Source organism: Ceratotherium simum, chromosome 22 (genome assembly GCF_057802395.1).
Source record: "Ceratotherium simum simum isolate JZ-2026a chromosome 22, ASM5780239v1, whole genome shotgun sequence".
NCBI classification, from domain to species: Eukaryota; Metazoa; Chordata; class Mammalia; order Perissodactyla; family Rhinocerotidae; genus Ceratotherium; species Ceratotherium simum.
In genome coordinates this window covers 38,432,733-38,458,186 of record NC_141921.1, presented here as the reverse complement: position 1 = coordinate 38,458,186, position 25,454 = coordinate 38,432,733, and the positions used below count along the sequence as shown (strand labels likewise).

General features: G+C 57.5%; 1 protein-coding gene across 1 annotated transcript in view; it reads left to right on the top strand.

Annotated features, from left to right (window-relative positions):
- CROCC (ciliary rootlet coiled-coil, rootletin) overlaps positions 1 to 25,454 on the top strand; it is a 44,946-nt gene that overhangs the window by 11,344 nt on the left and 8,148 nt on the right. Inside the window, exons 4-27 of the mRNA XM_087445755.1 lie at positions 73 to 258; positions 354 to 437; positions 512 to 573; positions 657 to 822; positions 1,390 to 1,496; positions 4,972 to 5,208; positions 5,685 to 5,781; positions 6,453 to 6,536; positions 6,964 to 7,197; positions 8,005 to 8,204; positions 9,699 to 9,881; positions 10,777 to 10,921; positions 11,585 to 11,731; positions 12,160 to 12,390; positions 13,168 to 13,361; positions 13,634 to 13,761; positions 15,188 to 15,357; positions 16,630 to 16,809; positions 17,593 to 17,745; positions 18,094 to 18,237; positions 18,658 to 18,896; positions 19,382 to 19,541; positions 21,204 to 21,371; positions 22,592 to 22,964. Of these exons, the coding sequence (XP_087301881.1) occupies positions 73 to 258; positions 354 to 437; positions 512 to 573; positions 657 to 822; positions 1,390 to 1,496; positions 4,972 to 5,208; positions 5,685 to 5,781; positions 6,453 to 6,536; positions 6,964 to 7,197; positions 8,005 to 8,204; positions 9,699 to 9,881; positions 10,777 to 10,921; positions 11,585 to 11,731; positions 12,160 to 12,390; positions 13,168 to 13,361; positions 13,634 to 13,761; positions 15,188 to 15,357; positions 16,630 to 16,809; positions 17,593 to 17,745; positions 18,094 to 18,237; positions 18,658 to 18,896; positions 19,382 to 19,541; positions 21,204 to 21,371; positions 22,592 to 22,964 (4,072 nt within the window). The remainder of the gene's footprint in view (positions 1 to 72; positions 259 to 353; positions 438 to 511; positions 574 to 656; positions 823 to 1,389; positions 1,497 to 4,971; positions 5,209 to 5,684; positions 5,782 to 6,452; positions 6,537 to 6,963; positions 7,198 to 8,004; positions 8,205 to 9,698; positions 9,882 to 10,776; positions 10,922 to 11,584; positions 11,732 to 12,159; positions 12,391 to 13,167; positions 13,362 to 13,633; positions 13,762 to 15,187; positions 15,358 to 16,629; positions 16,810 to 17,592; positions 17,746 to 18,093; positions 18,238 to 18,657; positions 18,897 to 19,381; positions 19,542 to 21,203; positions 21,372 to 22,591; positions 22,965 to 25,454) is intronic.

Sequence of the window (25,454 nt, the reverse complement as noted above, 5' to 3'; positions counted from 1 at the left end):
GCGCCCCCTGCAGAGGCCTGTGCCTGCCTCCCCTAGAGGCCTAGGACTCTCACCCCGGGCCCTTCTCTGCAGCTGGAGCAGGCTGTGCGATTGGAGTCTGGGGAGCTGGAAACACAAGAGCCCAGGGGGCTGGCACGGCAGAGCGCGGAGCTGCGGAGGCAGCTGCAGGAGGAGCAGGCCTCCTACCGGCGCAAGCTGCAGGCCTACCAGGAGGGCCAGCAGCGGCAGGCCCAGCTCGTGCAGCGGCTGCAGGTCAAGGTCAGGGTCGCCCGCTCCTGCTCCTGCCACCCCTGTGCTCACTGTGCCCTGCCCCCGCCCCCTGGGGCTGACCATCCGCCCCCACCCATCCCCAGATCCTCCAGTACAAGAAGAAGTGCTCGGAGCTGGAGCAGCAGCTGCTGGAGAGGTCCACGGAGCTGGAGCAGCGGCGGCTCAGGGTGGGTGCCGGGGTGGGCAGGGCTGGCCCTTCCCGCTGCATGCCCAACCTGATGCCCCCGCTTCCCCCACCCAGGACACGGAGCACAGCCAGGACCTGGAGAGCGCCCTCATCCGCCTGGAGGAGGAGCAGCAGAGGTGGGGCGCCGCAGGGAGGGCGCGTGGCTGGCAGGGCAGTCCTCTCCGGCCGTGTGCCCACTGCACCCTTTTGCCTGACCCAGGAGCGCCAGCCTGGCCCAGGTGAACGCTATGCTCCGAGAGCAGCTGGACCAGGCGAGCTCGGCCAACCAGGCTCTGAGTGAGGACATCCGTAAGGTGACCAGCGACTGGACACGGAGCTGCAAGGAGCTGGAGCAGCGGGAGGCGGCGTGGAGGCGCGAGGAGGAGGTGGGCACGGGCGTGCTGGGAGGCCGGTGGGGCCTCAGGGGTGACCCGAGGGGACGGGCCTTTGTAGAGTGGTGAGGACCCAGATGTCGGGAGAGGGAGGGCCCTGCGGGCCAGGTGAGGCCTGTAGCAGAGGTAAATCGTGGTCACAATAATAGCCGGCCCCGATTAGCACGTCCCCAGTGCCAGGCGTGCATTTTCTCCTCTGTTCCTCAGAGTAACCGTCTGTGGTAGGTGCTGTCATCCTCCTGTTAGAGAGAGGTTAAGGAAGCTGCCTGCGGTCATGCAGCTGGCAGCCACGACGCAAACCTAGGTCCCCAGCACGCTCTACCTTTTGTGCTGCCTCTTGCAGCCGATGGAGACAATGAAATCCCGTTCCCTGCGCCAGAGGGAGGCAGAGGGAGGCTCGGGAGCGTGAGCGTGACAGCTCCGACACAGTCCTGTAGGCAGGCCCAGAGCTGACCCCTGGGAAGACCCACTCCCCGGCCATGGTGCCTCCCGGGATGGTCAGAGCTGGGGAGTGAGTGGGCGGCCCTCACTCAGCCCCTCACTCGGCCATCTTCCCTCCAGTCCTTCAACACCTACTTCAGCAGCGAGCACAGCCGCCTGCTCCTTCTCTGGAGGCAGGTGGTGGGATTCCGACAGCTGGTCAGCGAGGTGAAGATGTCCACCGAGAGGTGAGGCCTGGCCGGCGGAGGGGGCGGCTCGGGGAGATGCCGCAGCAGCTGGGAGACCACCCCGCTCTTTAAGTTGAATTCAACTCAACTCAGTTGAACTTCAGTCCAACCCACCACACCTACTGTGTGCCAGGCCCTGTGGAGATGCAGAGGCTACTAGAAATAATTAACTCTTACCATGATCACAGCAGTCAACATTTACCAAGTGTTTACTCTGAGCTGGGCTCTTTGTACATTTTATTTCATCTAATATCCATAGCGTCCCTGTGGGGTAGGAACTGTAATAATCCCCATTTTATAGATCGAGACACTGAGGCTCAGAGAGGCAGAGTGACTTTCCTAAGGTCACACAGCAGTAAGTAAATGGCTGAGTCAGGATTTACAGTTCCTGCTTTTAATCCACTAGAATATTCAGCTTCTGCTACCAAGGACTTCTCAACCTCTAGTGAGAAAAGATACAGACTCCCAAAATTCTAGACTGAGGAAGTGAGTTGTCAGTGATATGAAAGTGGAACAGAGAGAATGTCCCAGAGGCTCAGAAGGATGGGGGTAGGGGGAGGTCAGAAAAACGCTTCATAAAGGAGGTGGAATTTGCACTGACCTCAAGGGATGGGTAGGATTTTAACTGGAGAGCTGGGGGCCCTCCAGGCAGAGAGAACAGCATGAGCAAAGGCCCTGAGGTGGGAGAGAATGGCAGCCAGTGGGGTTGGAGCGGATAAAGGCAGATGAAGGGTGGCCAGGTTGTAAAGCAGAGTCTCAAAGGCCCCCCTCAGCAGGGCAGCTTGGTCCTGCTCCGTCTTTGAGCAGAGGAGGCTGCTGGGAGAGCCCGGAGGCAGGCAGACTCATTTGTGTCCTTTTTTACATTAAAAATTTGTTTAATGAATGATCTTTTGTTAAAATCACCAAATAGTCAGTCAGTGTCCAAATTTTCAGTTGACTCATCGAGGTCACAGATGATTTTGCTTCACTTCTTGTCTTTATGTTTGTTTGAATCAGGATCCACAGACGTTCACAAAAAGCGCTGGGTTGATTTGTCTTTTAAGTCTTAATTTATTTGTTCGGGAAACGGGGACAGTTGTCCTAAGAGATTCCCACGGTCTGGATTCTGCGGTGTCATTGAACACCTTTGTCCCCTGTATTTCCTGTAGATTCAAGGCTTGATCAGATCCAGGTTCAGTTTTTGTTTTGGGGGGTTTCTTTCACAAGACTTCTTCATCAGTGGTGCGTGCTTTTCTGTCAGGAGGCCCCTTATGCCTGGCCTCTCTCTTTTTGTGCATCAGCATTAGCCTACCTTGATGCTCGATGCCCACCTCCAGACGTCCATCAGAGGGTGCAGAGTCACGATTGTCTCGTCTGTCCCTTCTTCCTGTATTAACTGGAATTCTTCTATAATGAGGCGCTCCCTCTCCTTACTCTTAGATACCTGGTGGTACAGGTCACTCAGGGAAGGAAAGGATTGAACCTATTTGATGTGTTTTAAATATGTTTTATTTGTTTTTTTTTTAATTATTTTACTGAGGTCATAATGGTTTATAACATTGTGTAACTTCAGGTGTACGTTATTATATATCAGTTTCTGTATAGACTGCGTCATGCTCACCACCAACAGTCTGGTTTTTATCTGTCATCTTACGTGTGTGCCCCTTTACTCCTTTCTCCCACTCCCCACCCCCTTCCCCTCTGGTAACCACTGATCTGTTCTCTTTGTCCATGCGTTTGTTTATCTTCCACATGTGAGAGAAATCATACGGTGTGTGTCTTTCTCTGTCTGGCTTATTTTGCTTAACATCATCCCCTCAAGGTCCATCCATGTTGTTGCAAATGGCACGATTTTATCTTTTTTTGTGGCTGAGTAGTATTCCATTGTGTATATATATCACATCTTCTTTATCCATTCATCAGTTGATGGGCACTTGGGTGCTTCCACATCTTGGCTATTGTGAATAATGCTGTGATGAACATAGAGATGCATAAATCTCTTTGTATTGTTGATTTCATGTTCTTTGGATAAATACTCAGTAGTGGGATAGCTGGGTCGTATGGTATTTCTATTTTTAATTTTTTGAGCATCTCCATACTGTTTTCCATAGTGGCTGCACCAGTTTGCATTCCCACCAGCAGTGTATGAGAGTTCCCTTTTCTCCACATCCTCTCCAACGCTTGTTATTTTTTGTCTTGGTAATTATAACCAAATATGTTTTACTTTTAATTAGCACTTAAAAATTTAATATTGTGGGGCCAGCCTGGTGGCGTAGTGGTTAAGTTCATGCGCCCTGCTTCGGCGGCCAGCGGTTCGCAGGTTCGGATCCTGGGCGTGGACCTACACACTGCTTATCAAGCCATGCTGTGGCGGTGTACCGTATAAAGTATAGGAAGATGGGCATGGATGTTAGCCCAGGGCCAATCTTCCTCAGCAATAAGAGGAGGATTGGCATCAGATGTTAGCTCAGTGCTAATCTCCCTCAAAAAAAAATTTTAATATTTTATTTTGAATAACTCACATACTCTCAAGGTTCAAATTTCAGAAGGGTGTGCAGTGAAAAGTCTCCCTCCCCCCTCTGGCCTAGACACTCCCCTGGAGGCAAGCAGAATGGCCCGTTTCCTAAGTGACCCTACAGGGTTATCTTATACAAGCAAATATAGCAGATCACACACATAGACACACACACGCTTTTTCTGTGTATTCTTGGTAAAATTTCATCTTTGCAGTTCTTGAAGCTGCTTTCCTCATCTGATAGTTATAACTGGGAGGTGGCTCCATATCAGGCTCTGAAGAGCTTCCCCTTTCTTTTTTCTCAGCTACCGAACATTCCATTGGATGGGTGTCTCATGATTTGTTTAGTAGCAGCCCCCTTTTGATAAGCATTTAGGTTGCCACCAGTATTTCTTACACGAGCAATGCCACAGTGGATCACCTCATACGCAGGGCATTTTCCTTGCATTGCGGCACATCTATAGGATAAATTCTTAGGGGTACAGCTGGTGGGTCGAAGAGCCTATCCATTTACAGTTGTCAGAGCTCGTCCTAACTGCCCTCCGTTGTGGTTACACCTCCTTACCCTCCCGCCAGCAGTGTAGCGTCCCTGTTTCCCCACAGCCTCACCTACACTGTGAGTTATGTGACTTTTCCAATCTGATAGGGACAAATGGCATCCAAGTGTAGGTTTTTTTTTTTTTGATGAGGAAGATGAGCCCTGAGCTAACATCTGTTGCCAATCCTCTTTTTGCTGAGGAAGGTTGGCCCTGAGCTAACATCCATGCCTATCTGCCTCTACTTTATATGTGGGATCCCACCACAGCATGGCCTGATAACTGGTGCGTAGGTCCGAGCGCAGGATCCAAACTTGTGAACCCCGGCCCGCGGAAGCGGATTGCGTGAACTTAACCACTATGCCACCAGCTGGCCGCCTAGTGTAGTTTTAATTTACATTTGGGAGCCCCCCCCCCGATCCCTATGCTGGGTTCTCTCCACCAGGGACCTGCTGCAGCTGGGAGGGGAGCTGGCCCGGACCTCACGAGCCATCCAGGAGGCAGGCCTGGGGCTGAGCGCAGGCCTGCAGCTGGCCGAGAGCCGGGCCGAGGCGGCCCTGGAGAAGCAGGCGCTGCTGCAGGCCCAGCTGGAGACTCAGCTGCGGGACAAGGAGCTCCAGGAGAAGGACCTGGCCCGGCTGCAGGTGCAAAACAGCCTGGACAAGGCTGACCTCAGCGCCAGGTGGGTGCGGGTAGACGCCACGCGAGACAGGCTTCCCTGCAGAGTGGGCACCTGGAGATGCCGGGGGTAAGGGTGTCTGTTCACCCGGGACGGGCCCTTCCCCCACGTGAGCTCAGCCAGTCTTCCCAGGCACCCCGTTTGGCAGAGGGGGAGCCTGAGGTTCAGAGGGCTCTTGCCCAGGGCACATCATGAGAAGTTCAACCTCTGATGCCAGACTTTGGCTCCTAGTTCCTGCGACCTGGACAAGTCCCAGAGTGCTTTCCCGTGAGATAAAGTGGGAGGCAGCCTCATTCTCATTTTACAGCTGAGAAGTCTGAGGCCCGGGGAGAAGTGACTTGCTCAAGGTCGCACAGCTAGGGAGGTGAATCCTCGGGTCCCTGCCTCAGGCTGGGGAAGCATGAAGGACACAGAGCTGCTGGGTTTGAGGAGAAGCTGGGGTGGGTCTCCCATTCACCTCTGTGCTCCCCCACCTGCAGGGTGAAGGAGCTGGCCCTGACAGTGGAGCGCCTTCAGAACCAGAATCTGGAGAAGGATCAGGTCAACAAGGCCCTCACCGAGAAGCTCGAGGCCCTGGTGAGATGCAGCTCCTCCTGAGATGTAGCAGGGCGGGATGGGGGGACCGACCAGATCCATGGACACAGGCTGAGGGCTGGGCTGCTCGGGCCACCCCTGAGCATCCCCCTCAGACTCAGTTTCACCCCTCATTAATTGAGCACCTAGTGTGTGTCAGGCTTAGTGGTAAACACATTCACCTCCTTTATCCCATTTCATCCTCTCAGTAGCCCCGTAGCATGATCCCCATTACACAGATGAGAAAACTGAGGCCCAGGGGAAATACTTGTCCAGTGTCTCAGAGCAAGTATGCTGGGGAATCAGGACTTGAACTCATGCTGTGCCCTGCTAGCCCAAGGCTCTTTCTCTTAGAACTCAGCTGCCTCCCCACCAGAGGGACATTCCTCAAGGGTACCACCTGGGTTGGTGACCCTTCTGTGTGGGGTCCAGCGTGGGTTCGATGTCCAGCTCTCCTCCAATAGGCTGTGTGACCTGGGGCAGAACAGTGCACTTCTCTGGGCCTAGTCTGTTAGTGAGGGTACTGGGGCTGCTGTGGGCTCTACCAAGTGGCTAGCCTAGGGGTATTAGAGGCCCCCTGATTGTTGGTGGACCGGGAAGGGAGAAGAAGGTGGGGGTTCAGACTGGGGCAGAGACCCTGACCACCTTTCTTTGTCTCCCCAACACCACTCCAGGAATCCCTGCGGCTCCAGGAGCAGGCGGCCCTGGAGACAGAGGATGGAGAGGGGCTGCAGCAGACCCTGAGGGACCTGGCACAGGTGCGAGGTTGGAGGGAGAAGGGGTGGGAGCCCTGGGGAGCCAGGCAGTCCAGGGCCACCACGCCCTCTGGTGGCCTTGAGCTGAACTGCAAGTGGGTGGGGGACCTGGGGACGCAGGCTGCCTGGCGCCCACCTTGCGGGAAGCCCCCAGTCTGAGAGGAGAGGCAGGGCACTTTCGGGGCCCATCCGTGAGAAACGTTGAATGACGTCTTCTCAGTAAATGGGAGCCCTGACGTGGCGGGCTGAGGGCTGTGAGCTAGTGGAGGTGGAATCAGGAAGACTTCTTGTAGGAAGAGAGCTTAGAATGTGCTGCAGAGTTTGGGATGAAGCTGGACACGTGGCCCCCCAGCCCCACTGCCTCGCCAGGGCTTCTTTGCCCAACTAACCCCCCGGCTGCCCTCCTTCTGCCTCCCTACCCCACCCTCAGGCGGTCCTGTCGGACATGGAGAGCGGCGTCCAGCTAAGCGGCTCCGAGCACACGGCGGACGCGTCGGACGGCAGCCTGCGGGGGCTCTCGGGCCCCCGGACCCCGTCCCCGCCGCGGCGCTCCTCGCCCGGCCGCGGCCGTTCCCCGCGCCGAGGCCCGTCCCCGGCCTGCTCCGACTCCTCCACGCTCGCCCTGATCCACTCCGCCCTGCACAAGCGCCAGCTGCAGATCCAGGTAGCGAGGGCCTGAGCGTCCTGGGGCGGGGCGGGGCCCAGGGAGGGGCCTGAGCGTCCTGGGGCGCAGCCAGGGTCCTGGGGAGGGGGCTTGGGCAACCGGGGAGCGGGGCCAGGGTCCCAGCGGTGGGGCCAGAGCCCTGAGAAGGAGCAACTGAATCAGGACCCATGGAGGTGGAGGGATCTGGGGCAGAATCTGAGCCCAGAGTGGGAGGGGCTTGGGTGGCCCGGGGACGGAGCCAGGGTTCTGGACCGGGGGCTTGGGCAGCCTGGGGACGGTGCTAGGGTCCTGGGGGAGGCGGGGGGCGGGGGGGGGGGCCCTGGGGAGGGCAGAGCCTGGGACGGAGCTCGAGTCCTGGTATAGAAAGATGAATTTCCGGGACAGATGGAGCCATGACCCTGGGAAAAGGCCTGGGAGGAGGAATCAGCCTGGGATGAGAGGAGCCTGGGGTAGAGTCAGAACCAGGATGCAAAGGGGAGGCGGGCTCCCTGGGGTAGTCAGAACCCGGGCGAGGAAGGAGCGGGCTTGGTGGTTTGTCTGGCATCCTGGGGGCTTAGGTCCCAGCTGCCAGGGACCCCAGGGAGATGGAGGCTCAGAGCCCTGGCCGAGGGCCCAGAAGGGTGGTGAGGGGCACAGTGAAGGGGGTGAAACCTGGTCTGGGCGGTTAGCCCCACTCTCTTGCCCCTCTCCTGGCCCCAGGCCTGGGCTGCAGAGTAGGCTGGTGTACATCCCTGGAACCAGCAGAGAGTGGGGGGGGCTCTGGGAGCCTCCTAGTGCTCCCCAGACTCATTGATTCCTGTGCCACAGGACATGCGTGGGCGCTATGAGGCCAGCCAGGACCTGCTGGGCACCCTGCGGAAGCAGCTTAGTGACAGCGAGGGTGAGCGCCGTGCCCTAGAGGACCAGCTGCAGCGTCTGCGGGACAAGACCGACGAGACCACCCAGGCCCAGGAGGATGCCCAGCGCGAGGCCCAGCGTCTGCGGGGTGCCATCGACCTCCTGAGCAGGTGCCTGGGAGGTCGGAGGTGGGGGCTCTGCGGAATAAATCTGGGCCTAACGCGGGCCCGAGCCTGCAAGCGTGTGCATTGGAACTAATGTGGTTGCAACTAGCCATGTGTGGCCGTCAAATTTAAATTAATTAACATTTTAAAAACTAAAAATTCAGTTGCACTAGCCACGTATGGCTGCAGAACATTTTTCTCACTTCAAAGAGTTCTATTTTTTTTGTTTGTTTGTTTATCTGGGTGGATTTCTCTGTATTCCTTTTCTTTTTTTTCTTTTATTATTTTATTGAGGTCATATTGGTTTATAACATTGTATAATTTCAGGTGTATATTATTATATATCTGTTTCTGTATAGACTACACCGTGCTCACCCCCAGTAGTCTAGAATAGTCTAGTTTTTTTTGGACACACACATGTCTGGAGAGACATGTAACTTTTTTTCTACGTATGAAATCATTTTTAATTTTTTTAATTTTTATTTTGTGTTTTTGGAAATATTTTATTGAGTCATAATGGTGCCAGGCTCATTGCCAAGTGCTTTACGTGAATTACCTCCATCAGTCTTCCCATCAAACTCACACGGTTCAGAACCATTACTGCCCCGAGGTTGAGAGACTTGTCCAAGCTCACACAGCGATGTGGCTGGGGCTAGGAACTGGAATTCAGGTCCATCTGATAGCAAAACCAGTGCTTCCCGTGCCATGGAAGGAGAGGGTCTTTATATAGTCGTGTTCCCGGCGAACACCTCATTTTGCATTCTGCTATTTTTACTTAACATCATGTTGTATGTTTTTTCCCACCTACTGCCAGCCTTGGTATCTAGTATACTTATGGGTTGCCCCTTGGAGTGAAGAGGCGGGCAGGGGAGGATATGCCAGTGATCAACCCCCAGGCGGAACTAGAAACCCCTGCTGGCCGGGAAGGAGGCGTTCCAGGCCCATTCCCCTCTGTTGCTTGTGAGTGCTGGAGGTGGAGGAAATGGCAATGCTCTGCAGATCTCCCAAGTTCCTGGTTGCTCTCCTCCCGCCCCTGCCCTGGCCACCGTGTGCTGTTGGCCTGTGCAGCAGGAAGAAGCTAGACAAACCCAGCTCTGTTGGGCCTCCCAGAATCGAGGGGCACGGGTGCTGTCGGGGAATTTCCTGTCATAGGGACTAGCGGAGCTGGCAGCAAAATCACCCGTGTGTCCCGGGAGCCTAGCCTGGCCTCTTCAACCTGGTGGCTGGTTGGAGGTAATGCTGGTGGCTCCATCCTTCCACTGGGCCTCCAAGTGGGCATATTGGGAGAGAGGGAAAGCTGGGTTCCCTCTGCCGGGAACAGTCAGCTTCAGGGAGATGTGGATTAAATGGGTCGGCCAGGGGCAGGATCGGGGAAGGCTTCCTGGAGGCAGGTGCCTTTGAGGACGAAGGATGCGGCTCATGGCTAGGGCAGCAGCACAGCCGTCTTCCAGTGGGAGCAGCCCCAGCATCCCCTTCAGCTCCCCTCCCCTCGTCCTGCAGGGAGAAGGACAGCCTGGCCCACAGCCTGCAGGCGGCCCAGGAGCAGGCCGAGGAGCTACGGCAGGAGCGGGAGAAGCTGCAGGTGACCCAGGAGGAGCTGCGGCGCCAGCGGGACCTGCTGGAGGAGGAGCGGGAGGACACGGCGCAGGACGGCGCGAGGACGCGCAGGGAGCTCGAGCGCAGGTGAGTCGCTTCTGGCCTCCCTGCCAGGGCCCCTCGAGTGGGCCTTGGGGCTCCTGACAGTGCCCGTGGGGGCTCGGGAGCACCTACTGTGTCCTGGGCCTCCTGCCCTCTCGAGGAGTCCTATAGCACCCGTCTGATGTAGGGTCTTCTAACCAGCCCCGCTTCAGGAAACCGAGGTTCAGGGAGGTATAGTCACTTACCTGGGGTCAGAGAACTGGTAGGAGGAAGAGTGTGGATGATGATAACAACGATAAGAAAAATAACACTAGTAATATTAGTATTTTTTAAAGTTACAGTAATAATATTAATGCTAATATTACTAAGTGCCAGACACCATTTTAAGCACTGAGATTCTCTTATTTAACCCTCATGATAACTACGATGTAGGAGTTATTATTACTCCTATTTTATGGATGGTGAAACTGAGGCACAGCGAGGTCATATAACTTGACCAAGGTCACACAGCTAGTAGAAGAGCCAGGATTTGCACCCAAGAATCTGCCTTCAGAGTTAACCTCTTAACCATTGCACTATTTACTTCTCTGAGCCATAAGTAACAGTGATGTTTAGTACATTGTGGTAGTGGGTATTATTCTTGTGTCTGAAGGCTCTTGGGGAGATATGTCAGGCACTGTTTTAAGCACTGCATGTTCAATAGGTCATGTATTCTCATAGTAACTTCATGAGACAGGTGTTACCCCATTTTGCAGATGTGGAAACTGAGGCCCAGAGTCACAGAGCCAAAAGGCGGTGGGCTTGGCTGCCCTTGTGGGTGAGCTCTTGTCCCCAGGGCTCCTGCCTCGGGCCTGGCCCCCACCTGCTCCGGCTTGTCTGGCTGCGGGAGACTCAGGACAGGGAAGTGACCTGGGGCACCCGCCCGCCCCCTGTCCCACAGCCACAGACAGCTCGAGCAGCTGGAGGAGAAGCGCTCAGGGCTGGCGAAGGAGCTGGTGGAGGTGAAGGAGGCGCTGGGCTGTGCCACGCTGCAGCGGGACGTGCTGCAGGCCGAGAAGGCCGAGGTGGCCGAGGCGCTGACCAAGGTGGGTCCCCGGCTGCCACACAACACCCACCCCAGCTCCACCCTGGGCCCCGGGCCCTCTCACTCTGGCCACTGGCTGACCTCGGACCCTGGTCACAGACTGATCTTTTCCTTCTGGACACACACTGACCTTTGACCCAGGCCACAGACTGACCTCTATTAGTGGTCATCTCCCTGCTTTTCCAGATGCTCTTGGGGCAGTGCCTGTAGGTCAGGTCATCCAGTCCCATCTCTGGACACAGGTCCTGGGGTCTGTGAGAGCTGGGGGCACAGTCCTTGGCAGGCGCCTGCCCCACTCCCTATAGTCGGGGCCCTGAGCAGTCCACCCCTAGACCCCACTCTGGGGGACCCTCTGACCCCTGGCCCTGCCCTGCGGCGTGAGCTGGGGTTCGTTTGTTCTCGCACAGCTCTGCGGGGTGCATCTTCTTTTAAGTAGCTTCACAGGCAGCAGGCTTTCTGCGTCGATTGTTTTCTGTCTCGTGTGTCTTTCTCATCCCCCTACCCGCCTCTGAGGGTCCTGTCTCTCCGTGCCTCTTCTCGTTTCTCCCCTCCTCCCCACCCTCCTCTCTCCCCGTGTCTCTGCACGTCTTTTCTTGTCTCTCCCCTTCCCACTCCATCTCTCCCCGCCTGACCGTCTCTGGCCACCCTGGTCCCGACCCTGCAGGCCGAGGCTGGCCGCGTGGAGCTGGAGCTCTCAGTAACCAAGCTGAGGGCCGAAGAGGCCTCCCTGCGGGACTCCTTGTCCAAGCTGAGCGCCCTCAACGAGAGCCTCGCCCAGGACAAGCTGGGTCTGAACCGCCTCGTCGCCCAGGTACACCGTGTGCCAGGAGGCCCGCCTGCCTCGCCCAGCTGTCCTCCCCATTCAGAGAGACCCCACTGAGGCGTGCCCGGCCCAGCCTCGGCCCACGCCCCCCGCACCCTGCCTCGCTGCACGTCTCGCTGAACAGCTCTGTCCCTGCACCTGTCTGTCTTGGTCCCTGCTCTCTTTCTGTCTCTGACTCTGTCTGTCTTCTCTCTCATGGTCTGAGAGAAAAAAAGCTTTGTGGGCCCTCCTCTCCTCTCACTCCTCCCCACTGTCCACACACCCAAGGGCACCACCTCTTTCCCCCAGGAGCCTCCCCTGGGCTGACCGTGATAGGTGGGTGGGTGGAGGAGGCACCCTTGGTCCCGAGTGGGACCGCCTTCCCCAGCTGGAGGGGCTGGGCCGATCTGCTCATTCACCTCCACCTGGGCCCACAGCTGGAGGAGGAGAAGGCAGCCCTGCTGGGCCGGCAGCGGCAGGTGCAGCAGGAGGCCGCCTTGGCGCGGGGGGCGCAGGAGCGGCTGGAGCAGCTGCGGCTGGAGCAGGAGGTGGAGCGGCAGGGCCTGGAGGGCTCCCTGCGGGTGGCGGAGCAGGCCCGGGAGAGCCTGGAGCACCAGCTCCCCGCGCTGCGCCAGGAGCGCGGCCGGCTGCAGGAGCAGCTGGCCCAGGTGCGTGTCTGTGGGGGATGCAGGGCAGGTGAGGAAGGGCTTCCAGCTGCCGGCCGCCTGCATCCTGTCCTGGGGAAAGTCACGGGGCCAGGAGCCCGACTCTGGGTTTAAATCCAGCCCCACCTCTGCTGGCTGGGGGCCTTGGGCAAGCTACCCAACCTCCCCATGCCTCAGTGGCCCCATCTGTGACATGGGGCTCACAGTTCTGATCACCAGGGTTGTTCTGGAGCATGCACCCGTGTACGCACTTGGTGGGTGACTCACCGCTCAGTAAAGACAGATGATGTGATGATGGGCAGAGAATTTTAGAGTCAGAATTTTAGACTTGTTGGGACATCAGAGCTGGAAGGGACCTTAGGGGTTTAGAGATCCAGAGACCTTCATTGGTGTCTGTCCTGGAGGGCCCGGGTTCCTGGGAAGGGCCTCTAGGGGATGGGCCATGGGGCATAGGGAGCAGGGCTCCAAGTGCCCACTCTGAGGCCCGCAGAGCAGCTCTCCTTCGGTCTGTTTTGTATAGTCACCTTCTCTTGAAGTTTTAGGCTGGAGAAAGGGTTCCGTTACTGCCCAAACTGAGTGAGGACCCACATTTTTGCACACGTGTGCATTGCAGGCTCAGAGAAGGCTGTGATTTGCCCACGGCACGTCAGGGCAGAGCCTGGGCTCGAACCCGGATCTCCTGCCTGCCAGGCCGGGGCTGGGTCAGGCTCGGGGTTGGGGTGCTGTATGATGAGCAGGCGGGGGATTCCGGGGCTCACAGTGAGGGGGGCGGGGGGCCAGCTCTCCCGGCAGCTGAGCGGGCGGGAGCAGGAGCTGGAGCAGGCGCGGCGGGAGACGCAACGGCAGGTGGAGGCGCTGGAGCGGGCGGCCCGGGAGAAGGAGGCACTGGCCAAGGAGCGGGCCGGCCTGGCCGTGCAGCTGGCAGCAGCTGAGCGAGAAGGGCGGACCCTCTCGGAGGAGGCCACGCGCCTGCGGTAAGGCCATGGCTCTGCCCAGCCCACCCTGGGGGGTCTGCCTGGGCCCCACCGCGACCAGCCATGCCCTGGCATTGGCCCACAGGAGCAGTTACTTAGGAGCCGGGCTTGCCAACATGTCCTAGCTGTGGCTCAGGCTTCCCCAGGGAGCGGGGGCCCGGCTGGGCAGGTAGGCTGGCACCCGGCCCATGGCTGGCCACGCCCTGGGATCCACAGTTTCCTGGGGCCCGAGAGGCCGAGTCCTGAGGCCTCAGGGATTGTGTGTGCCGCAGCTTGGAGAAGGAAGCCCTGGAGAGCAGCCTGTTTGAGGTGCAGCGGCAGCTGGCCCAGCTCGAGGCCCGCCGGGAGCAGCTAGAAGCTGAGGGGCAGGCCCTGCTGCTGGCCAAGGAGACCCTGACTGGTATGGGGGCCAGGGCTGTGGGGAGGGAACACCAGGCTCCAGCCCAGGCTGTAACCCGTGGAGTTCTGGGGTCTCACAGAAGTTGGGTGCGCTGGCTTTGGAGTCTGGCTGACCTGGGTTCCAATCCTGCTGCTGCCACTTTGATCTGAACTTTCTCGAGCAAGCCTCTTCCCTCTCTGGGCCGCATCTTCCTCATCTGACAGTTAGAGGTGACAGTGCCCGCCTTCTAAGGCTGTTGCCAAGATGAGGTGACAGAGGCGTGTGAAGGCCTTGGCACAGTGCCTGGCTCAGCCGACGGTGGCTGCTGTTTATCGTCATCAGGGCCCTTAGAGAGTTCTGACTTCTCTGCGGATCATCGGCTGCTTTTCCGACGACTCTCTCAGCCCACCATCCCAGCCCTGCTTCCCTCCGCATTCCCCACTCGGTCTCTGAACTCGGGTTCTTCTTGCTCATCGGATATTTACTGAGCCAGCCCTGATGGCCTAGTGGTTAAGGTTCAGTGTGCTCTGCTTTGGTGGCCTGGGTTCAATTCCCGGGCACGGAACCACACCACCTGTCAGTAGCCATGCTGGGGCAGTGACTCATGTAGAAGAACGAGAAGGACTTACAACTAGAAGATACAACTATGTACTGGGGCTTTGGGGAGAGAAAAAAAAAAGAGAGAGAGGAAGATTGGCAACAGATGTTAGCTCAGAGCAAATCTTTCCCAGCAAAAAAAAAGAAACATTTACTAAGCACCTACGTGGGCCGTGAAAATTAATTTTCCCATCCACGTCCACCTGAGCCAGATAGAACCAGGAAGGGAAATGCTGATTGAGTCCCTGGTGGGCTTCCAACCCAGGAGATGGTTTGTAGATTGTCCACAGTGGGGTGTGCCCTCCCCATGGTCGCCTCCATTAGTGCTGATAGTTAATAGTCCACCAAGTATGTTTACGGCCATCAGTCATTAAAGGAGATGCCTTACAGAATGCTGTGCAGCTCTGGGAAATTACCTGTCTCCTCTGAGCCTCCATTTCCTCATCTGTGAATTGGGGATGAGATGAGCTACCTAGGTGTGTTACGAAGCTGCGATGGGATTAGATCAGTCAGGTGCTCAGCCAGGTGCCTGACCCACAGTTAGCACTCAATCAGTAATGGGGGTTGTTATATTTTTACATTTGGAGGGCCCTCCTCATCAGTCATTTCATCCCTTTGATGCCATTCCAGGTAGGTAGGGAGGGGAACAGGGCCCGTAGTCCCCTTCAGCAGATGGGGAAAGTGAGGCCCAGAGAGGGCAAGAAGCTTCTCCAAGGGAACCCAGCCCAGATGCCTGGTTTGCCCTCTCGCCTCTGGGATTTTGCCCATGTGGCTCACCTGGCCTGAGTCTGCTGGCTCACACAGAGGTTCTGACCCAAGCCGGTCCCTTCCTCCTGTCCCCCCCGTGCAGGGGAGCTGGCGGGCCTGCGGCAGCAGATGACAACTGCAGAGGAGAAGGCGGCTCTGGACAAGGAGCTGATGGCCCAGAAGCTGGTGCAGGCTGAGCGGGAGGCCCAGGCCTCTATGCGGGAGCAGCGGGCAGCCCATGAGGAGGACTTGCAGCGACTCCAGCGAGAGAAGGTTCAAGAAGGTTCTGGCAGCTGGGTGGGGGTGGATGGGGTTTTGAACCACTGTTTCCTCTGTGACTTCAGGCGAGTTATCCTTCTCCCTCTGCCTCAGTCTCCAAATCTGTGAAATGGAACTTCATCTCTGTCCCAGAGGCCCTGGGGGAAGCTAGGAGGATCTATTGGGGACAACTTATCAAATATGCAGATTCCCAGGCCCCAAGTCTCGTCCAGCCCTGGTGATCCTGATGCAGGGGGTCCGCAACCACATTTGGGAAGTGCTGACCTAATGTATAGTAGGAAATCATTTGCTGAGAAGTGCTGTTTGCATGTGGAAGATCACTCTGGGATGTAAGCACACAGAAAGGTGAGCAGCTAGGTCGCTAGAAAACAGACCAGAGCTGTCTAAGAACACTGGCTCTGGAGTTGTATTGCCTGGATTTGACCTGATCCTGGCCACATACCAGTTAGAGTAAGGTCTCTGTGCCTTCATCTCCCCATCCAACAATGGGGATAATGATAGTAGAGGATATTGTGAGGAAGAGATGAGATAATCCACATAGAGGGCGTAGCATAGTGACTGGCACTTCGTAAATGCTCCATAAATGCTGGTACTGAGATGCTCCCCAGAGGGGCCTCAGGACGGGGGACCCGAGTCGCCCATCTTGGACAGGGCTGCCTCCCACAGAGGTTCAGGCTGCGCGGCTCCAGGGGGCGCCGTGCAGCCTGCGGTCTTCTTGGATTTGGGTGGATCGTACCCCACTTCTCCGGCAGGTGGCGGCAACACTTGAAGAAAGGGCGCCTCTGTTGCCCTGTCCCTGGATTCAGGCCCATCCCTCCCGGCAGCCCACAAGGCCTGGGCTGGCCTGGCTGCTGCCTGTGGCTCTGGCCCCATCGCTCACCATGCCCCCCTCATAGTCCAGGCTCCAGTGACCTTAAGGATGGTGGTTTCCCTGTACATCATGTTTTCTCTTTCCTTCGAGTCTCCTCTGGGGCTGTACCCTGGGCCTGGAGTTCTCTTTCTTTTCCTTCTTTACCTGGCTGGCTGCTGCTTTTCTTTCTCCAGGAAACATCCTCTGACCCCCAGGCCGGGCTGACCCCTGGGGCTCGCACAGCCCTGACATGTCCCCGTTACAGCCCTTACCACCCACCCCTCCTTGTAGTTTACCTGGTCACCTGCCCTGTCTCTCAGGGTCTGGGGTACAGGTGGCCCTTGCTCCCCTGAGGTTGGCGCGGGACTGCCGGGGCCCAGCCTGGTGGGTCACACGTGTCTGGGCCTGGCCCCCAGGAGGCGGCATGGCGGGAGCTGGAGGTAGAGCGGGCCCAGCTGCAGAGCCAGCTGCAGCAGGAGCGGGAGGAGCTGCTGGCCCGGCTGGAGGCCGAGAAGGAAGAGCTGAGCGAGGAGATCGCGGCCCTGCAGCAGGAGCGGGATGAGGGCCTCCTCCTGGCCGAGAGCGAGAAGCAGCAGGTTCGTGAGCCCTGGTGTAGCCTCCACTGCTGTCCGAGGGGTCCCTGTTCTGGGGCTGGTTCCTGCTCAGCCCCCTAGTGGCTAGGAGCCGGGAGCCTCTCTCTGGGCCTCAGTTTCCTCACCTGCAGGATGGGGGAATTCGAAGGGTGTTTGTGAAGCATCACTGAGACTCATGTTCAGTGAGCCATACCTGGCACGGTGGGAACTGGCTGAGTGGCAGCCACAGGCGTGATACCATGAGCTTTGGTTCCAGGAAAGCTGACCCAGCCACATTCTCCCATCCCTCCTCCCCCCTCAGGCTGGGCATGGCGACTCCATGACTGCCTTCTGAGCAGTCTCCGTGGTGCCCACACATATCAGCTGACCCTCCTCAAAAAGAACTAACTCCTGACTTTCCCATAATGTAATGGAGACAGGACAGACTGCATCCATTTCTTCTCCTCACAAGCTGTGTCACCCTGGGCAAGCCACTTTACCTCTTTGAGCCTCAGTTTCCTCATCTGTAAAATGGGAATAAAGAGGGGCCTGCTTCAGGCTTGTTGTGGCAAGTTAGTGAGCTCTAAAGCTTGTGTTCTTGTCCAGAGGTATTGTTACTGCTCTTGTACCATTTTCTGGGGCTGCAGAGGGGGTGAGGCTGCACCTCTGCCCTGGGTCCACCTGTGGTGACCCAGTCACGGCACCAAGCCCCCATGGACATACTTCCCAGGGCGGGGTGGGGAAGACCTGAGCACGGCCCCCAAGATCAACCAACCCCCGAAGCCTTTGCTTCCTGCCTCTGCCCAGGCCCTGTCCCTGAAGGAGTCCGAGAAGACGGCGCTGTCGGAGAAGCTCATGGGCACACGGCACAGCCTGGCTACCATCTCCCTGGAGATGGAGCGGCAGAAGCGAGATGCTCAGAGCCGGCAGGAGCAGGACCGGGTAGGGCGGGCTGCCCAGGTGGGCCTCCGTCTGAGCCGGGAGGCACGAGCCTGGGGGAGCCCCCTGTGTGAGGGGGAGGCATGGCTCTGCCCTGGGGAACCCTCCAGGCTATGGGGGAGGCTTCAGCTCTTCCTTGGGAGTCCCCATCTGAGGGAGGTGGCACAGCTCTGCCCCGGTGAATCTCCTAGTCTGAGGGAGACCAGCTACGTGGTCAGCGCTCCTTAGGCCTCGAGGGGTCAGCAGAGGGTCTGGCGGGCCAGCCCGAGGGGCCGGGTTTGGGGCTGAAAGTGGGCAGCTCAGCTGGTCCACTTGGGAGCAGCGGGGGAGGGGTGCAGCAGGACCGTCTGAGGAGCCCGTGTGTCTTAGAGCACCGTGCACGCCCTGACGTCCGAGCTGCGGGACCTGCGGGCCCGGCTGGAGGAGGCCACCGCGGCCCATGCCCAGGAGGTGAAGAGGCTGCACGAGCAGGCCCAAGACCTGGGCAGGCAGCGGGAATCCTGTGTGCGCGAGGTGAGCCAGTCGCCCCACCCCCTTCCCAGCAGCGCACCCTAAGTGGGGGCCCAGAGGCAGATAAGATTCGCCCCCGCATTAGAGGATAAATGGACGGCCAAGTTGGAAAGGAGGCAGCAGGCATTTATTAGGTACCTGTTGTGTACATGGGGGACTCGGGGCACTCAGGGAGGAGCTGGTGGGGTCCCTGCCCTCTTGGTGTGGTCCACAGGACGATCCTGATTGATGGTTATGTCAGACCAAATCCCTGCTGACTCCAGCCTGCTTTGCCCCAAATCACAACTCCCACCTGTGGTCTGAGTCACTGCAGAGGGATAGGGCAGGCGCCCCGTAGCCAGGGATATGGGTATGGGCTGGTTTCCACCGAGGGCCGGCTTGAGGGGGCCCGACCCTGTCCTGGGGACACCACTGACCTGGCAGGCAGAAGAGCTTCGGACGCAGCTGCGCCTGCTGGAGGACGCCCGCGACGGGCTGCGGCGGGAGCTGCTGGAGGCCCAGCGCAGGGTGCGCGAGAGCCAGGACGGCCGCGAGGCCCAGCGCCAGGAGGCGGGCGAGCTGCGGCGCAGCCTGAGCGAGGGGGCCAAGGAGCGCGAGGCCCTGCAGCGGTCCAATGAGGAGCTGCGGGCCGCCGTCAAGAAGGCGGAGAGCGAGCGCGTCAGGTGGGGTGACGTGGGGGCACCGGCTCCGGGTCCTTCGCCCAGCCCCGTCCTTCGCACTGAATCTTGTCCCTGGAACTTAACTTTGCCCCCAGGGTTCTAGGGAAATTGCCAGGTGAGGAGTCTCTGCCCTCGAAGCACAGCCTGGCTCTTGGGTCATTTTAGGTGACTTTTTGCCTGAAGGAAGGGGAGAGGTGGCAATAGGCAGGGTAGGGTCCAGACTCTGACCCCACCTTCTGGCATCACCCTGGAGGCTAGTGTGTGCCCCCCACCCAGAGTCACTGGTCCACCTCTCCCAGCTACAGCCGAGGACCTCGCCCCTGGCCCTGGAGGGCTCAGCTCAGGAGGGGCCACGTGGGCAGGCAGCACTTAGCAGGACTCATTCCAGGAATTAGGGGAAGTGACTTCTGTGTAGAGTCGCACACTATACTCTTCCCTGGACCTGGGGCTGCCTCTGACCTCTGCCCCCTGCCCCCTGCCCCCTCCAGCCTGAAACTTGCCAACGAGGACAAGGAGCAGAAGCTGGCGCTCCTCGAGGAGGCCCGGGCGGCCGTGGGGAAGGAGGTAGGGGAGCTGCGCGCTGGGCTGCAGGAGGTGGAGCGCTCGCGGCTGGAGGCCCGGAGGGAGCTGCAGGAGCTCCGGCGGCAGGTACCCTCCCAGCGCTTCGCCCTCCCTGGGCGCCTGCTGTATGCCCCCGGGCCAGCAGCACCCCTTTCTGGAGCCGTGGTCCCTCACTGTAAAACCAGGGGCTTGAACTATAGCAAGCTTCTTACTTAACCTCGATATTAATGGATGAGCTGTGAGGAGTCCCGGAACCCCGAAACCGTGTGCAGAAATGTGTGTGTGTGCAGATACATTTGTGCGCATTCTCGTTCACATTTCTCCAAGGAGTGGGTCTGGAGCTTCTGTCCAGTTCTTAGAGAAATCTGAACAACAACAGGTGCAGATCCCGTGAACTAGGTCAGGACCCGGCAAACCTTTTTTGTAAAGCGTCCAACGGTAAATGTGTCCAGCTTGATGGGCCGTGCAGTCTCTGTTGCGGCTTCTCAGCTCTGCCGTCGTGGTGAGGAAGAGTCCTAGACAGTCCGGACAGCAGTGGGCATGTGTTCAGTCCAAACTTCGTGTATTTTGAATTTTATGTAATTTTCCTGTGTCAAAAATGTTCTTTTGATTTTCTTTCAACCACTTAAAAATGAACCGTTTTCAACTATTTACAAATGTAAAATCCATCCTTAGCTCAAAGCCTTATAGAAGCAGGCGACTGGCGGAATTTGGCCTGTAGTTTGCTGACCCCTGAACTAGGCGATTTCCAAACTCAACAACAGCAGCAGCAAGCATTTAATGAGTGCCTGCTGTATACTGCACACTGCCCTGGACGTTTGGGCTCAGGCTTTCCCGCTAGAAGACTCGCAGAACAGGAAGCAGCCCCATCTGGTGCCTGTGCTCAGCCTCACCCAGAAATATCACAGCCTGAATAACGGATCCTCTCCACCTCCCACCACGGCCCCTCCACCCAGGCCCCTTCCTGTTGGGCTGAAGTCCTGCGAAACCACAGGAGTCCCTGAAAGGAACTCACATTTGTGTGCCAGGCTCTTGCTGGGGGCTTTGTGTGCAACAGCATGATCTCATGTGCCCCTCCCTATGGCTGTGGGGTAGGTCGGCCTGACCCCCCACCTGCTCCTGTGGGGAAATAGGACACTCCGACAATTCACTTATCTGAGATCAAATCCCAGTCTGCTGCTTATGGGCTGTGTGACTTTGGGCAAGTCACTTCACCTCTCTGAGCTTCAGTTTTCTCATCTGTTAAATAAGATAATGTTAGTACCTACCCAGGATAGAGATGTGTGAAGATTAATGAGTTAATATGAGTAAAGTGTTTAGAACAGGGCTGGACACATGGTAAGCACTCCAGAAAGTTAGGCATCATTGTAGAGGTGAGAGGTGGCCCAGGGAGCTGTGGTTCCTGCCCTGCAGAGCCCCTAGGGGTTCAACACTCTCCCCCCACTCCCCATGGTAGGTAGTTATGATTAGTCAGTAAACTGAGGTCATTGGTGCCCAGGTGCCTGGCATGGCTCGAGCTCGGTGGAGTTATGTGGGGCAGCTCCCAGTGGATTTGGTGGTGTTCAATGTATGTGTCCCTAAAGCAGTGGGTCCTGAGTGCCCCCTGGGCCAGGCCTGGGCTGGGCAGGGTATGGGTAGAGCTGGACAGGCTGCTGTTGGAGTCTGCAGGCACTCACCAACACCCTGGGCCAGGAGGGGCTGTGGGTGCTGAGAGTGGTCCTAGGTCGACCTCTGTCTGCTCTCTCCCAGATGAAGACGCTGGACAGTGAGAACGCCAGGCTGGGCCGGGAGCTGGTGGAGCTGCAGGGCCGCCTGGCGCTGGGCGAGCGGGCAGAAAAGGAGGGCCGCCGGGAGGCGCTGGGCCTCCGCCAGAAGCTGCTGAAGGGCGAGGCCAGCCTGGAGGCCGTGCGGCAGGAGGTAACTAGGTGGGTGGGTGGGCTGCCTGGAGGGGGAGGGTCCCAGGAGGCAGTCAGGCTGCCCCGTGCCTTCTCCACTGAGAAGCAGGTGGGGACTCCAATGTTGGAGTCATTCAGAGAGACGCCTCCCTAGGACTCGTCCCTGTCTCGCACTCCTTGAGATTCTTCCGCAGGTATAATAGTAACAATAACCACAACTGCACGTACTGGGTAGCAGGGTGGGGGAGCCTTGCAGACGTAATCTCGCTTGGTTCTCCCAGCAGCCTCATGAGGTAGGTACAGTTAGCACCATTTTACAGACAGAACCAGACACTGAGGCTCAGAGAGGTCCAGGGATCTGCCCAAGGTCACACGGACACCCAGGTCTGTCTGACTCCAAAGCCTGCACTCTTTCCAGTCTGCCTTTTCTGGCTGTTTCACTGCAGTGAATCTACTGCATGACCTTGGCTAAGTCACTTACCCTCTCTGTGATTCAGAGCACTCATGGGATGGGGGCTAGCAGAACAGGGGATATATACAGGGCCCTGGCACAGTCTTGGCATGCAGGTGATGCTCTGTAGATGGTTTCCAGTGAAACCAATGACTGTGAGAGGTCGACTCATTCTCTAAACCAGAGTGGTGTGTGTGTGTGTGTGTGTGTGTGTGTGTGTATGAGATCACGCACTCCATCAGAAAATAATTTACTGTGTGCCCCCATTGTGTGATTTATTGATAAATTATGTGTAACTGAGAGGCAGTGTGGCCTAGTGGTTAAGAGAACAGCCTCTGGAGCGGGAGTGCCCGGTTTTGAATCCCAGCTCTCAGCTTACTGGCTGTGTGGCCTTGGGCAAGTTATATAACTGCTCTGTGCCTCAGTCTCCTCCTTGGTGAAATGGAGATGAGTCATAGTGGTAATTACCGTTGATTTTGGGGGGGGAGGTAAACTTAGTGCCTGGCACCGATAAGTCTATCTATGTAAGTGTTCGCCTTCATTTATTACTCATAAACTGGGTACGTTACCAGGCATATACACAGAAGGAAGAGATAAAAGATACATTCTAATAGTTTCCTCTCACACCCCCGGGGATGCTCCTCTCCTGCTTGGGTGTAGACCACTAAAGGAAGAGTTGTTGTACACACCCCTTTTGGGCAGGTGGGCTCCAGGCTGGGCCTGGGAGGTGGGGCGTCGGGTTGGGGGGCGGCCTTGCTGACCCCCACCTCCCGGCTTCGCGCCCACCGCAGCTCCAGGGAGCCCATCGGAAGCTGCAGGAGCAAGAGGGCGAGTTCCGGGCCCGCGAGCGAAGCCTGCTGGGCTCCCTGGAGGAGGCGCGCGGCGCCGAGAAGCAGCAGCTGGACCACGCCCGCGGGCTGGAGCTGAAGCTGGAGGCGGTGCGGGCCGAGGCCGCGGAGCTGGGGCTGCGGCTGAGCGCGGCCGAGGGCCGGGCGCAAGGCCTGGAGGCCGAGCTGGCCCGCGTGGAGGCGCAGCGGCGCGCGGCCGAGGCCCAGCTGGGCGGCCTGCGCTCGGCCCTGCGCCGGGGCCTGGGCATTGGCCGCGCGCCCAGCCCCGCCCCGCGGCCCGCGCCCGGCTCCCCCGCCCGGAGCGCGCCCGCCGGAGGTGAGCGGAGAAGGGGTCCCCGCCCCCCCCGCCCAGTTCTGTTCCGCATTAGAGCCCGCCCCTCCCGTGAGGACTGGTCTCAAACCCCGCCCCTTCAGCCAGTCCCCGCCTCCTGCAGAGACCCGCCCCCGGGCCACGTCCCCACAGCACTGGGCCACGCCCTCTTGGGGGCCCGTCTCGCCCCGCCCCCTCACCGAGGCTCCTCCCTGTCGGTGATCAGCGCGCTCCCGAGACCGCTTCTTTTTAAAGCGGCTCGAGGGTGCTGCTTGTTAATGTCGCTAACTCTTCCGAGTCTTGGAGCCTCGGTAATAGACCCCTGTCCTCTCTGCATCAGCACCCTATCCTCTTCATTTTCCCGTCCCTACTCCACACCCCTCCGTACCAGGCCTGTGACCCCGGTGTCTCCCCTAGACAGATACACACCCGCCCGACCCCTTCCAGAAACCCCTTCAGAAGAGATGCTCCCAAGGCACAGTGGAGGACCCTGGGAAAGTCAGCGCTGTGCTTCAGGGGTGCCAGCGGCCTTGGGGAGCCTTCGCTTGTCTCAGCCTGACCGCAGTCGCACCCTGATTACTCGGGGCTAGAACAGAACCTGTGGAGTCTTAGAGCTGTGGGAAGTTCACTAGGGGGTATTGAGTCGTTGCCTCTGCAGATCCACGGGTTTAGCCCCAGGATCACAGTTCGTTCAGTGACTCTGTTAAGCACCTACTATCTGCCACGTACAGTTTAGGCCCTGGGGATGGAGCAGTGCACAGAAGCACCAGCATGTGTGCTCTTCTGGAGCTCTGGTCCAGGCAGGGGAGTAGCAGATGATAAAGCTGCCGTATAAAGGAAATATAGAAGCTACTGGGTGGAAAATAGGTAAGGAAGAATAAGTCAAGGGACATCGCTGGTGAGAATGTGAAGTGGTGCAGCTGCTGTGGAAAATAGTGTGTTGGTTCCTCAAAAAGCTAAACTTAGAATTACCATATGGGGGTCGGTCCTGTGGCTTAGCGGTTGGGTGCACGCGCTCCGCTGCTGGCGGCCCGGGTTCAGATCCCTGGCGCGCACCGACGCACCGCTTGTCCGGCCATGCCGAGGCCGCGTCCCACATGCAGCAACTAGAAGGATGTGCAACTATGATATACAACTATCTGCTGGGGCTTTGGGGGGAAAAAAGGAGGAGGATGGGCCATAGATGTTAGCTCAGAGCCGGTCTTCCTCAGCAAAAAGAGGAGGATTAGCATGGATGTTAGCTCAGGGCTGATCTCCCTCACAAGAAAAAAAAAAAAAAAGAATTACCATATGACCCAACAGTTCCACCCCTAGGTGTATACCTGAAAGAATTGAAAACAGGGACTCAGACAGATGTTTGTACACCCATGTGCATCGCAGCATTATTCATAGTAGCCAAGAGGTGGAAGCAGCCCAAGTGTCCATGGACAGATGAATGGATAGACAGAATGTGGTCCCTCCATACCATGGAGTATTATTCAGCCTTAAAAGCGAATGACATTCTGGCACATGCTACAACATGAACTTTGACAACATTCTGCTAAGCGAAATAAGCCCGTCACAAAAGGACGAATACAGTATGATTCCACTTAAATGAAATATCTACAATAGGCAAATTTGTAGAGACAGAGATTAGAGGTTACCAGGGAAGAATTGGGAGTTACTGCTTAATTTAAGGTTACAGAGTTTCTGTTTGGGATTGTATTAGCCCCTAGGGCTGCCCTAACAAGTACCACAAACTGAGTGGCTGAAACAGCAAAAACTTAATGTCTCACAGTTCTGGAGGCCAAAGTCCGAGGAAAGGTGTCGGCAGGGCCACGCTCCCTCTGAAGGTGCTTGGGAAGGATCTGTTTCAGCCCCTCTCTCAGCTTCTGGTGGTTCCTTGGCTTATGGCAGCATGCCTGCCATCTTCACGTGGTGTTCTCCTTGAGTGTGTGTCCGAATTTCCCCTTTTTATAAGCACACCGATCAAATTGGACTAGAGCCCACCCTCCTCCCGTGTGGCCTCATCTTAACTAATGACATCTGCGAGGATCCTATTTCCAAATAAGGGGACACTCTGAGGTACCAGCCATTAGGACGTCTACATATGAATGTTGAGGAGACACAATTCAACCCATAATGGGGGTGATGGAAGAGATTCAGAAACAGATAGTGGTGATGTTCACGTAAGTGTGAATATAATTAATGACACTAAATTGTGCAAAGATAGATAGACATATTTTGTTATATATATTTTATCCTAAAAAACTTTTTAGAGGTCAGGCAATGGGGGGGCTAGGGGTGTTTGTGTGGAGACAGCGAGAGCGGCACTGAGGAGGTGGTGGGTAGGGAAGAATGGAGGAGAGACTCGGAGGCCAAGTGGAAAGATGGAGGTACCTCTCCTGGGAGCAGCACGGGCGACAGCAGCAGAGCAGAGCGAGCAAGGTAGAGAGGAGTGGAGGTGGGGACGTGGGACAGAAGACCTGCTCACGTAGTCCTTGCTGGCCACTATGA